This window comes from Podarcis muralis, chromosome 5 (assembly GCF_964188315.1).
Source record: "Podarcis muralis chromosome 5, rPodMur119.hap1.1, whole genome shotgun sequence".
Lineage (NCBI taxonomy): Eukaryota > Metazoa > Chordata > Lepidosauria > Squamata > Lacertidae > Podarcis > Podarcis muralis.
This window is the reverse complement of record NC_135659.1, coordinates 10,709,428-10,722,283: the sequence shown is the minus strand read 5'-3', so window position 1 is coordinate 10,722,283 and position 12,856 is coordinate 10,709,428. Positions and strand designations below refer to the sequence as shown.

The 12,856-nt window shown below is 47.2% G+C and overlaps 1 protein-coding gene across 1 annotated transcript in view; it reads right to left on the bottom strand.

Moving 5' to 3' along the window:
• The window catches only part of CACNA1E (calcium voltage-gated channel subunit alpha1 E), a 471,774-nt gene that overhangs the window by 333,266 nt on the left and 125,652 nt on the right, over positions 1-12,856 (bottom strand). Inside the window, exon 3 of the mRNA XM_077928105.1 lies at positions 1,981-2,246. Within this exon, the coding sequence (XP_077784231.1) occupies positions 1,981-2,246 (266 nt within the window). The remainder of the gene's footprint in view (positions 1-1,980; positions 2,247-12,856) is intronic.

Here is a 12,856-nt window from a genome sequence, read left to right as displayed (position 1 = left end):
ACTCTGAAATGGCGAGACCTAGCCGTTGAATATTCTTTAACCAACCTCACAAGAACAGCAGCAAAGGTAGATAAAAGAGTGTTAAGTGTCACAACAGCCTTTGCCAACCTGGTGCCCAGCCCAGCCCTGCGGCTGATGGGAGTTGTAGTGCAAAAATCCGGAGGGCACTAGGTGGGCAAAGGCCTCATTAAGAAATCTAGTGTGTGTGTGTGTGTGTGTGTGTGTGTGTGAGAGAGAGAGAGAGAGAGAGAGATCTGGGAGCTGTCCTTGGTACTGAATGGAGAGGGCTAGAGAGGTCTCTGGGCTACCTTCTGCAGTGTTGATTGCAACCTCAGTGTTGCTTAGGCTGCTCAGTTCAATGAGACAAAGGCCCCCTCGACAGCGGGGGGCAGCCCCCTCAACTGGCAGCATGGGTGTGCCAAGTGCAGCGAAAAGAGCTGTTTGGCGGAATAGCTAGAACTGGAAATCAGCAATACAAAAGCCTGGCAGGGAGAAAGGGTGGGCGGCGGGTGGGCTTGAGGCAGTTAAGGCACTTATGCCATGCATAAGTGTCTTGTGCTTTGGAGTCCAAAAGGAGGGGGGGGGGGAGACGGAGGGCTCCAGCTCCAATTAGTTAATGGCAAACTATCAGCGAATGCTGCTGCTGTAAATAGCAAAGGTGTGTGTGCAGAGCTCAGTCCGATTTAACTCGCAGTCGGCTTACTCTGGTTCAGGTGCCCTAAGCTCAGCCTCCTAACTCTTTGGAGTCCATTCAGTGACAGAAGAGCACATGGCCTCTTCCACCCAGGATGATGTGGTGATGCTGGCAAGCAGAGTGTGAGGCTGGCAACGCCTCACCTGAGCGGCACACCTGTTCCCACAGCCAATTCTATAGGAGTGCTGTTACAAAAGAGTCAGGGTGCAAACGAAGACAGTCTGGCAAGAACCGCATGGCATGTTGGTCATCAATGTGCTGACTTATGGTGAATATGGTGCGTAAAGTGAATTGAGACTAAGGCTTGTTTGTTTGTTTGTTTGTTTGTTTGTTTGTTTGTTTGCTTTAAATCAATTATTTGCCGCAGAGAAAGAAAAGGAGAGGAATTTTGTTTGTTTGTTTATTTTCAAAATTTATAAATCACCCATTTAACCAGTGGGGTTCTACTCTGCTCAAGGGACTGTTTGTGTCAAAAAAGGGGGGAGGTTTTTCTGCACATATCTCCATTTCAACCAATGGCAGGCAATTCTTACAACCAGGTCAACTTCCATTGGGGCAAAAAAAAAAAAAAAAAGGATGCATTTCCTTGCCTGACGAAGAATTCTGTGCCATTTGAAAGCTTGCCTACTCTTGCACCGCACCAAAATCAAAGGCACCGCAATGCCCACTTGGCATGTGTTTGTTACGAAAAGGCCAAATGTTTTACTGAGGCGGGTAGTGAAGCACACTGATTAAGTCCCAGGGAACCCTTCCATTTCTTGAGAAAATTGAGAACCTTGGCTTTTGCATGTGGAACTAACGATTAAATATGAACTCAAGTTCCCCTTTGCTCAGCCACTATTTTGCCATCAGAACATGCCCCTAGATGCGCGAGAACTTGTAGTCTTTAGACTTGGCTGGATCCTATTGCAATCTATTCCAGATCTCTTCAGCCAACAAGCTGGGCTGTGGCTGTCTCAAAAGAGCCAAGCCAGTCTGTCCTCTGCAGCCCAGCCCAGTGCAAACTGCTGGAGCAAGGTGAAGAGGAATACAGGTTGCCCAAGCAGCAAGGCTAGGATTGCAAGCATGCCTAGGTGGGCTAGTGGGAACGGGAAGGAAGAGAGTTGGGACATGCATGTGGTTTGGTCTCACTCTCTCTCCGTGTGGTCCTCCAGCTACATAATGGAATGGGAGACAGAAGCTTACCTTTGCCCACAGTTGCTGGCTCAGCAGGTACCAGTCACGGGAAGACATTGGGGAGGGGGGGGGGAATCAGATGGAAAAGGGACACAGGGGAAAAGGATATGGCCAGTCGATCAGCTTCTTGGCATATTTCCTGACAATGTTGTCTTCCCCAAAAATGAAGAGAGATCTGTTGACTGTGAAGCAGTTCTGACGGACGGGTATAGGGTTGTACAGTGCCATAGTCCTGGCCCGTTGGGCTTTGGTTTGCTTGTACGCTACCGGGGTCCCCCCCGAAGGGGCAGGGGCTCCCTGGCGGTTCCTGTTCTGCTCGGCAGCTCCATCTCCGGATCCCAGCCTGCCAGCCATCGCCTCTCCAAAGCGAGCCATCCTGGAAGGAAAAGAGAGAGGTGATCCGATCAGGGCCCCCTCCTTTCCACAAAGTAGCAAGCAGCAGTAAAGGTGTGTGTGAGCGGAGGGGGGGGGGGTTGGCGTTCCCACCAGAGCACCTCCTTCTTTCTCTCTCTCTCTCTTGGTGATGCTTTTAAAGCCCCGCGTTCAACGACTCCTCCATTCCTCTGGAAGCAACGTTTAGCAGAGAGGCATGCGATCCTTTTAACACGAAACACAAGGCGTTGCAAAAAGAATAATGATCAAAATCTCCCCAACCCAAATCGGCCAACCCAGCAAGCAAAAAGAGCCATGGTGTGATTTGCAGGCAATGTTCAGGTTTCTCCTAAAAGGAAGCAGGTGGTTGCTGTTGCTTTTGCTAGGGAGGCGAGCTCAGATTCTGCCTCTTTTTACGTGGAGCTCTCTGCACCGAGGCTTTAAATCAGACCCGTCCTCCTCCTCCTCTTCCTCCTCCTGGCTTTGTTTAGAGGCAACAAAAAAGAAAAGAAAAGAGGGGGGATTTCCCCCCCCCACTCCACCTCCTTGCTTGGACCTCCGCGAAGGATCCAGTCCAGAGGCACTCGGGGTGCTTGTCAAAATCAGACAGCAAAGGGGCTGCGATTAAGGCTCTCCCATCTGCCCATCAGGAAGGGGAGGGGGGACTGCAATTGGGCGAGAGCCTATGAGAAGAGATGGAGAAACAGGTTGCAACCCACTCCAGCCTAGTTAGGGAGCGAAGTGTTTAACTTCCTCGCAATCGGCTCCATCTTTCTCCTCCTAAAGAGAAATATCATCTCATTTTCTTTTTCCACGGAGAGAGAGAGAGAGAGAGAGAGAGAGTAGGAGGGGAGCCCGCATAGCCCCCTCCTCCATATGTACCTCTCCCAAGAGAATTAATCACATTTGTGTTGCGGAGCTAGGGCGGTTAGAGGAGTGCTAACAATGGGTTTGACTAAGCTTTTCATGCCCGCAAGCTTTAGGAATGGTTGGTTTTCCTCTCTCTCTCTCTCACTCACACACACACACACACAGAGAGAGGGGGGGGGTTGCTTCTGTTGAGCAACCAAATTAGTTCTTCCAACGGAGGATGAGAAAGGAGGGGTCTACGACTGAACAAAGACATCACCTCGGAGTCCCTGGGTAGCAGCGGAAGATTGCTGAGCAGCAAGAAAACGCAGCCTGTCAAGAGTTTTCCTCCTCAGCTGGTCGCTTGAGGAGGCTGGAGTTGGCTCCCCTGTCCCTTATCTGAAAAATCCCAAGCTCCTTACCCAGCTCAAGAGGAAGGTGGGTTAAGAACTGGGATTCCAAGAGCATCTCCCCTCCGCACCCACAAACTTTGAAACACCCCAGATCTTCCCTCCAAGCTTCCCTGGAGATTGTCCTTCATGGGCTGGTCTTCACCACTATCCCCTCCCAAGACACGTTTGGTGCACGCTGCTGCCCCCCTCCCCAATCTCTCACACGAGGAACAACATATGGATAAGGAACTTCGGGTTTTAACAGCTCTGTGCATCTCTGGTCAACTCTTCTATTGTATTTAGGGAAGTGGTGGCTGAAATGGAGGGGCGAAACTGACATGGGATAGAGGCATTCCTTCTGAAAATGACAATTCGGTGTTTACAGCCAAGATGCCCTTCTGGTCCCTAAACCATCCCTTCTCCAGAGATACCCCAGCTTCTTTCCAAAAGGGCACTTTGGTATTTTAACTTGAGTGGAGTGAACTTTCATTTGGGCTATACTTGTGAATTTTAATGGTTGATTATTGCCTGGGCTCGTGCTTGGTATTTGAACTTTGGCAAAGTTCTTATCTGTTTGTAATTGCCTTTTATGTTGCGCTTCTAAATGCTGGGTTCTTCCTTGAGCAAGGTGGAGAAGGTTGCCTATAAATGTCATATTACATCAAGAAGCATGTAAATATACCCAGAACTGGCAGAACGGAAAACCTGGATCTCTGTACAAAGAGGTCAGCCAAGAAACAGCCTCTGTTGGCATCTTAGAGCCTCTCACTGCAGCCATCATTTGCTCACCAAAACACTCAGCAAGTCCCACAGATTCGAAGGATCTTGGGATAAGGCAGGATTTGGGAATGTAGCTGAATGACATTTGACAGCTAACACAGGGCTGGACCCTGAGAGGTCATCTAACTCAGCCCCCTTCCTGTCTTATAACAATATTGTGGCATGTGTTTCCATGTGTAATGTAAATCTTTGTGAGAATGCTGGTTGAAAGGTAAAGGTAAAGGGACCCCTGACCATTAGGTCCAGTCGCGGCCAACTCTGGGGTTGCGGCGCTCGTCTCGCTTTATTGGCCGAGGGAGCCGGCGTACAGCTTACGGGTCATGTGGCCAGCATGACTAAGCCGCTTCTGGCAAACCAGAGCAGCATACAGAAACGCCATTTATCTTCCTGCCGGAGTGGTACCTATTTATCTACTTGCACTTTGATGTGCTTTTGAACTGCTAGGTTGGCAGGAGCTGGGACCGAGCAACGGGAGCTTACCCCGTTGCAGGGATTTAAACCGTCGACCTTCTGATCGGCAAGCCCTAGGCTCTGTGGTTCAACCCACAGTGCCAGCGGGTTATAAATCTGTAAGTAAACTATAAAAATAAAATGAGAAAACTAGTGCTAAATCTCCAAGATGATAAAAGATGCGAGGGTTCAGAGTCAATGGGTGATTTTAGACCATAGACTTAATGATCTTAAAATCATGGTGGGGAGAAGTCTATGTGTTTTGAAGCACACAGCAAACATTTCTCACTTCCCTCCCACTGCCATTCCATGCATCCCAACTGCTCCTATGTATGTATGGGGGCGGGGGGGGGGGGGGACAAATCAATAACAGCTTGCCAATCTTGATTTTTTTTTTTAAAGAAAAGAAAGAATTCATGGAGTATTTGCATCCCCCCCCCCCAATTTTCTGCACAAACACAAGCTTCTGAATGTTTTACGCATGCCCCCACGGGGAGCTCATTGCAGCAGCCAACCCGCCAGTTGACTGCAGCAATACAAAACATGTCACTTTGCCCGACACTCCCAAAAGGCACACTTTCACAACTTGCCACAGCGGAAAATAAAGGGACTGGGAGAAAAAGATGGTGTGCCATTTTGTTAATCTAGAACTGTGATCTATGGGCTCTCTTCTGCCCCCTTAAGTGACTCAGTTCCCTTTAAGTCTGTAACTCCTTCCGTCCCAGAACACTTCCACCTCTCTCTCCTTTATCACGCTCACCCTAATCACCTTGTCCATGAAACCTTTGGCTCCGCCTATTAATCCTCACTACTCTAATTTAATTAGAGTAAAGCCTGAAGCTTAGTTCACAGCCTGCAGCAAGGATCCCCATAATAGTTTGTTCTCTACATACAAATAAAATTCCACACATATTTTTTTTTAAAAAAACTAGATGTCATGGAGAAGATCTGTAGTTGAGCCTTCTCCCTGACTTGCTAGATTTCTACCTGCTGGGATTCTACCACCACGCCTCCTCTCCCCCTGTCCCAAGGATGTGTTGCCTCCTAGCTGCAGGCTGAAGTGGAGCAATCCAGGAACAGTTGTGCAATGGCATCTGGTGTGTGAGCTAGATGCAAAGTCTGTATACTCACGCTTGTTCACTTCCATCCTTTACTCTTCCACTCGTACCCTGTGTCCCTGCACATTTACACTGTAAGCTCTTGGGAGGCAGGGACCTCTTTAAATTATGTTGCATGCACCATGCACACGGATGGCTCTTTTTAAAAAATATACTAAGCAAACCACCCTTATTTGGCAGGAGTGTCAGATCCACTCACGAGTATTGTGGAATCTGCAATCCGAGGTGGAAATGGCTGTGCAGATCGTCATTTGGAGGAAGCAATGGGCTTTTCACCCCATCTTGTGTCTCTCAGGGTGCTTTCACACAGCGCAGTTTTAATTGGCACTCGTGATGAATGCAAAGGTCCTCTTGGTTTCCTGAAAATGCCTCATTTCTGCAGGCTACCTGCCTGCTTAATAGCCATTTCTCCTGAGCATAATTGGGGCAGGAGGGAGGGGGGGGGAGTTTACAAGCAGCAATAATTTTGCAGGTGACTGAATGAAGTCTGCAAGCTTAGTACACAGAAGCCCATTCTTTCTTCCTAAATGTCCTCTAAAAGAAGTCTTAGCAATGTTTTGACACTTTCAAAAAGAAAAAGAAAAACACCATCTCAACTGGAGTTGAATAAATATTTCAAAACTGATTTCTCCTCCCCTTCCCCCGTGCGGCAGTGTGTGCAGTAGCACGGGTATATTGTAAACCTGCAAACAAACTATATGTGCATGCAATGCCAGCCTTGGCATTAGGGGGCTCTGGGATGATGATGAAGCAGCAACAGCAAATGGGAGATACCTTCCCTTCTGTGCAGATTCTGGGAGGCTGGGAGAGGGAACTGTAAACTAGGAGTGGTGGGCAATGGTTGAGTCAATCAGGTATTGAGGGTTAAAAGGTAAAGGTAAAGGGACCCCTGACCATTAGGTCCAGTCGTGACCGACTCTGGGGTTGCGGTGCTCATCTCGCTTTATTGGCCGAGGGAGCCGGTGTACAGCTTCCGGGTCATGTGGCCAGCATGACTAAGCCACTTCTGGTGAACCAGAGCAGCGCACGGAAACGCCGTTTACCTTCCCGCCGGAGCAGTACCTATTTATCTACTTGCACTTTGACGTGCTTTCGAACGGCAGGAGCAGGGACCGAGCAACGGGAGCTCACCCCGTCGCAGGGATTTGAACCGCCGACCTTCTGATCGTCAAGTCCTAGGCTCTGTGGTTTAACCCACAGTGCCACCCGCGTCCCTTGAGGGTTAGAGCTCAGTAAAAAGCAAGGAGTGGTGGGAGTGGATACAATTGGCTTTGGAAAATGGGGTTCAGATCCATGCTCCTTCATGAAACTCACCAGGTGGTCTTGGGCAATTCATCTAACCTGCATCACAGGTTTGTTGTGGAGATAAAATGAAAGACCCTCCAAGTATGTCGTCCGTAGTGTCTTAGAGAAAAGGAGATGAAACAAGGAAGGGAGAAGGTGCAGAGTGCAGTAAGATCAGCACTAGCAACAAGAGGTTTAAAAAAAGGCAAAGGACCCCTGGATGGTTAAGTCCAATCAAAGGCAACTATGGGGTGCGGTGCTCATCACACTTCAGGCCGAGGGAGCCGGCGTTTGTCCAGAGACAGCTTTCCGAGTCATGTGGCCAGCATGACTAAACCACTTCTGGCACAACAGAACACCGTGACAGAAGCCAGAGCACACGGAAATGCTGTTTATCTTCCCACCACAGTGGTACCTATTTATCTACTCGCACTGGTGTGCTTTCGAACAGCTAGGTTGGCAGGAGCTGGGACAGAGCAACGGGAGCTCACCCCGTGGCAGGTATTCGAACCACCAACCTTCTGATCGGCAAGCCCAATAGGCTCAGTGATTTAGACCACAGCGCCACCCGCATCCCATAGCAGCAGGAACATCTGGGTGACTGGAGGAACATCTGGGTGACTGGAGAAGAGGATTTACCATCTTCGCCATTCCCCAGCACTTACATTTGCTGCTGCCAGCCTCCTCTGGAGGAGAGATGAGGACACCAACTAGTCTGTGAGCAATGTAGCCTGGAGGGACCCACCCATCCTGAACTGTGTTTAAACCAATCTGCTGTGGCAAGACTGCCACTAGTAGTGTGGGTTAGCTTTATTTTAATTTTGGACAGATGTTTTTGAATTTTCTCTGAATTATAAGTATGAAGTCTATGCTGTTTCATTGCAATATTGAAATTAGCATATGTGTATCCAATTGTCCTTATCTTATTTGAATCTACCAATGGGTTTTGCAACAAAGTGTTTTCTGTTTTCACCAGCTAAGGTTTATTGTGAGCCATGTTAGACACAGTTTACTGGGGGCGGGGGGAGGATGGCATATAAATAAAGAGTGAGGAGTATGAAAATGCTCAAGTGATAATCCAGTGAACAGGAGGATGGATGGATGGGTTAGGTGGAGAAGGTGCAGCTGTACCTGTGTGAGAAGAATGGGTGGGATGCTAATTTAATGTCTGAAATAAGGCAACAGAATAAAACCAAAAGAATTCAGGCCCTTTCCTCCTCCTCCTGCATATCTCACCCCTCTGCATATTAACTGAATAAGCACATGTTATTTATTATTTAAGTAGTGATATGCCTCTTCCCCACTTTGCAAAGCAGCTCACAATCAAGCAATTGCATCACAAAGCAGCCATGAAAACCAATCCATGCGCCCATAAAACAGAAACAGCAAAGGGGGGGGTGAACCAGGAAAAGAATCTATTTCATAGAAAGCAATCAAAAGCAGCAATCATAAGCAGCAAAGTGCAAAATATAAGGAAACAGCAGATTACAGACCAGATGCTAAAAGCTCTGCTGAATTAAAAACAAAACAAAAAACTATTTTAACCTGCCAACTAACTTCAGCTACTCTAGAAGATTCCTTAAGAGCATTCCATAAGTGGGATGTCACCACAGAAAAGACTCTCTCCACGGCGGCTACTCAGCTGGTCCTGGAAGGCAAGGTACCCAAAAAGGATCTCTGCTGCAGGACCTCTTAAAGTTTCACGGCATATTGTGACATGCCACCCCAGTCTCCACAAGTGGTGCAAGGTTCCAGGGTTCCAGGTGTACTCATCCAGGCTCCGTGCATCCTTTTGGAAAAGGAGGCACAGCAAAGACTGTGGTGCCTTTATAACATGTGATTTCTTCAAACATTGAGCCTGCAATGGTGGGGCTCACAGCATTCACACTCCAAGTGCGTCCTGCTTCTCCCATAGTCACAATCTACAAAAATGTAAACGCAAGACGCTGGCTAATAACTGTTAGTGAATATATAATAGCTTATTATGTCATTCAAAATATATGAATAAGCCACTTCAAAATGATGTATATATCATACTTTTATTTTATTTTATTTATTTATACCCCACCCTCCCCGGCGAAGACACATCTCACAAAATATACGAGTAACTACAAGTTGTTATATGCATCAGAGTCAAACAAAGAATCAAACAAATCAATGAGTAGCGCGGAACGTCAAGCCGTCTCTCAAAGGAAGTTGTCTCACAAAAGTCTCAAAGGAAGACGTCTCTCTGAAATTTCAAAAAGGACGGTATATCCGGAATAGTTCAACTGTTTCAAAATAAAGTCTTCATCAGCGGAGAATTATCAATGAAATATTCATACTAGAAGGGATCATGCTAGTGGATCAGTGCTCACATATGCATAGAACAACTCGTAGTTACTTGTATATTTTGTGAGATGTGTTGTAGGATATATACATCATATACAACGGTTATTAGCCAGCATGTTGTGTTTGCATTGTTGTAGATTGTTACACTTTGCAACACAGGGGTTTGTGTTTGTTCTCCCATACTCACAGCAGCCTTGGATTCAAAGAGGCACCAGCCACGTGTCTCTTCCTCTGCCACCATCCCTACCCTAGGCAGTGCCCAGAGTTGCTGGATTATAATGCCAATGCCCACCAGCACTGGGGATGCGGGTGGCACTGTGGGTTAAACCACAGAGCCTAGGACTTGCCAATCAGAAGGTTGGTGGTTCGAATCCCCGCGACGGGGTGAGCTCCCGATGCTCGGTTCCTGCTCCTGCCAACCTAGCAGTTCGAAAGCATGCCTGTGCAAGTAGATAAATAGGTACCGCTCCAGCGGGAAGGTAAACGGCATTTCCGTGTGCTGCTCTGGTTAGCCAGAAGCGGCTTAGTCATGCTGGCCACATGACCCAGAAGCTGTATGCCAGCTCCCTTGGCCAATAAGTGAGATGAGCGCCACAACCCCAGAGTCGGCCACGACTGGACCTAACGGTCAGGGGTCCCTTTACCTTTACCTTACCACCAGCACTGAGGGAAACAGACATGGCACTCCAGGCTGACTAAGGGTGTGGTTGCAGTCCTCCCAGCTGTTGCTAGTTCTCTGCTACGTATATGGCTGGTTGGAAGTATCGACTGATGACTAAATAGAGTGATTTATTCCTTCTGGGCCCAGATGCTGCCGTAAACTAATCAAATGTGGTCTGTAGAGGTCCCCCCCCCCCTTCTCTCCCTCTCTGCCCAGCACATTAAGAATGATGGTGTAGATCCTGCCGCTGCAACTCCTAACATTTATGTTAATTAAGCTTGTAGCGTGGCCAGGTGCCAAATAACGATCCCCACTCCCAGCCAAAGTCTCGTTTCAGCCTGATAGCGTCCCAGTCTCCCTGGCTTGATATGCCAGCAGGCACCAGTGCTAGCGTTGCCTCATTCATTTGAAGTCAGCAAATAAGATTTCTGTGCACCGAGAGCGAATACAGCCTCCCCTGCAACAGACATTTTCTGTTTATTAATCGCAACGGCCTTTGGTCAAGGCGATAACCGACGGTTGCACATCCAAACACAAAAGTTCTTTCTAATAATGGACAATGAATAAAGGCATTCATTGCATCCTGCCATGAAATCTTGCACATTTTTTCCTTTCCTCCAGTAAACGCAGCTACTGTGATTAATGTCGCCTTGTCATTCAACATGTCATTAAACAAGAAGGTTAATTGGGAAGGAGTAGGCACATAGGCTACAATATCCAGAGTCGGCCCGAAATAAATGACTCTGACCTCAAGCTACTAGGAAGAAAACAACGTGTTTGCTTCCTATTCCCCAGTTCACCCAAACTCAATTCATGGGTCGTTGTCTGAAAAAGTGATGTCATGCACACTCCCTACCTTCTCACCCCAATGTTTCTGCATCATTAGCTCCCTCCTCAGCCTTTTCACATTGAGTGGGTCTGAAGGGGCCTTCTGATTTGTGTGACTGCACAGAGAATCCGTCACATAACCTGGAGTCCCCAAGAGTGCAGTACTACTGTTTGTATGGAGGATACTAGGTGGGTTTGCCCGAATGCATTTAGGTTGCTTCTGGGTGATCTGTTTCTTCAGCATTTATCCCAATTTGGGTGCACAAAGTTTGTGGGGAGCTTAGGTATCAGCTGCCTATTGAGCATTCCTTCTGATTTGTTTGTAGTGGGGTTATAAAGGTAAAGGGACCCCTGATTATTAGATCCAGTCGTGGCCGACTCTGGGGTTGCGGCGCTCATCTTGCTTTATTGGCCAAGGGAGCCGGCGTACAGCTTCCGGGTCATGTGGCCAGCATGTTCTGGCGAACAAATGGGAGGCGGGTGGCGCTGTGGTCTAAACCACTGAGCCTCTTGGGCTTGCTGATCGGAAGGTCAGCGATTCGAATCCCTGTGACGGGGTGAGCTCCCATTGTTCGGTCCCAGCTCCTGCCCACCTAGCAGTTTGAAAGCACGTCAAAGTGCAAGTAGATAAATAGGTACCACTCCAGTGGGAAGGTAAACGGTATTTCCATGAGCTGTTCTGGTTCGCCAGAAGCAGCTTAGTCATGCTGGCCACATGACCTGGAAGCTGTCTGCAGACAAACGCTGGCATCCTCAGCCTATAGAGCGAGATGAGCGTGCAACCCCAGAGTCGTCCGCGACTGGAGCTAACGGTCAGGGGTACCTTTACCTTACAATGTCTTGCCAGGCAATTGTTATCCCACACTTTTCAGTACAGCTTCCCATAACTTTCCTTATCACAAGAAGCCTGGCTTTTGCAGGTGGGGAAAGAGTTTGTTGCACCAAATCAACTTTAATTTCTGATCTGTGATTGAATCCCATCCCAAAATAGCAACTGTATGGATGCTTCCTTGGAAGCCCCCTTTGGACTTCCCCACTCAGTGCAAAAGGGTTAGGGTGGTCAGGGTGGGTCCAGTATGCACTGGTGGCAGGGCAGCGCATGTGACCCCATGCTTCCTCCTGCTATCTTGCAAAACAACCAGACGGACAGAAGAAATCAAAAGCTTACTCACCATATTATGTGCTTTTTGTTTGTCGTAATAAATGTATTGCCCTATGGTGGATTTTGGAACTTTCTCCTTTAATGATGCATATCAATAACGACATCATATTAATAACTAATGTCTAACTCTCTAAAATGAGATTCCAAATCTGATCAAGCATTAGGCTAATAAAAAAGCATTCGACTAATAAAAAGTGAACATTAATATTAATTATATCCATTACAGCCCCCAAATATGTCATTGAACGGGGTCATTCATTTCCTTTCATCTAAATTACCCATACACACACAATTACCCATACGAACATGCAACATAACCAACATATTAATCCAATCTCCTAAAATATTAAACATATTAGAGAGAAAAAAAACCTCCAGTGTTGCAATTTACTTAAACATATATTACACAGTTAAAACTGCAAATCCTACATAATAAATGACATCAAATTTATTTTGCTCATAATTTAACTCAGTCTCATAAATGCCATGATGCTTCAACTCACATATTTAATGAGTATTGACCCTATATGACTCATCCTACTAAAAGAAATGGCAAGCAGTGCTATTTCCCAAGCAGAATTTGACAAAGCATTTGAACATATATATCTTCATGGGGAAATATATCAAATTACATTGGGTGCTTCCAAACGGAACTCTCCCCATGCAAGCTGCATCTGAAAGTAGAATGGACTTTTCCCACTTCAGAGGGCATTTTGCACGTACAGCCACACTAATAGGTGTCCCATAGTCATGCAAGGA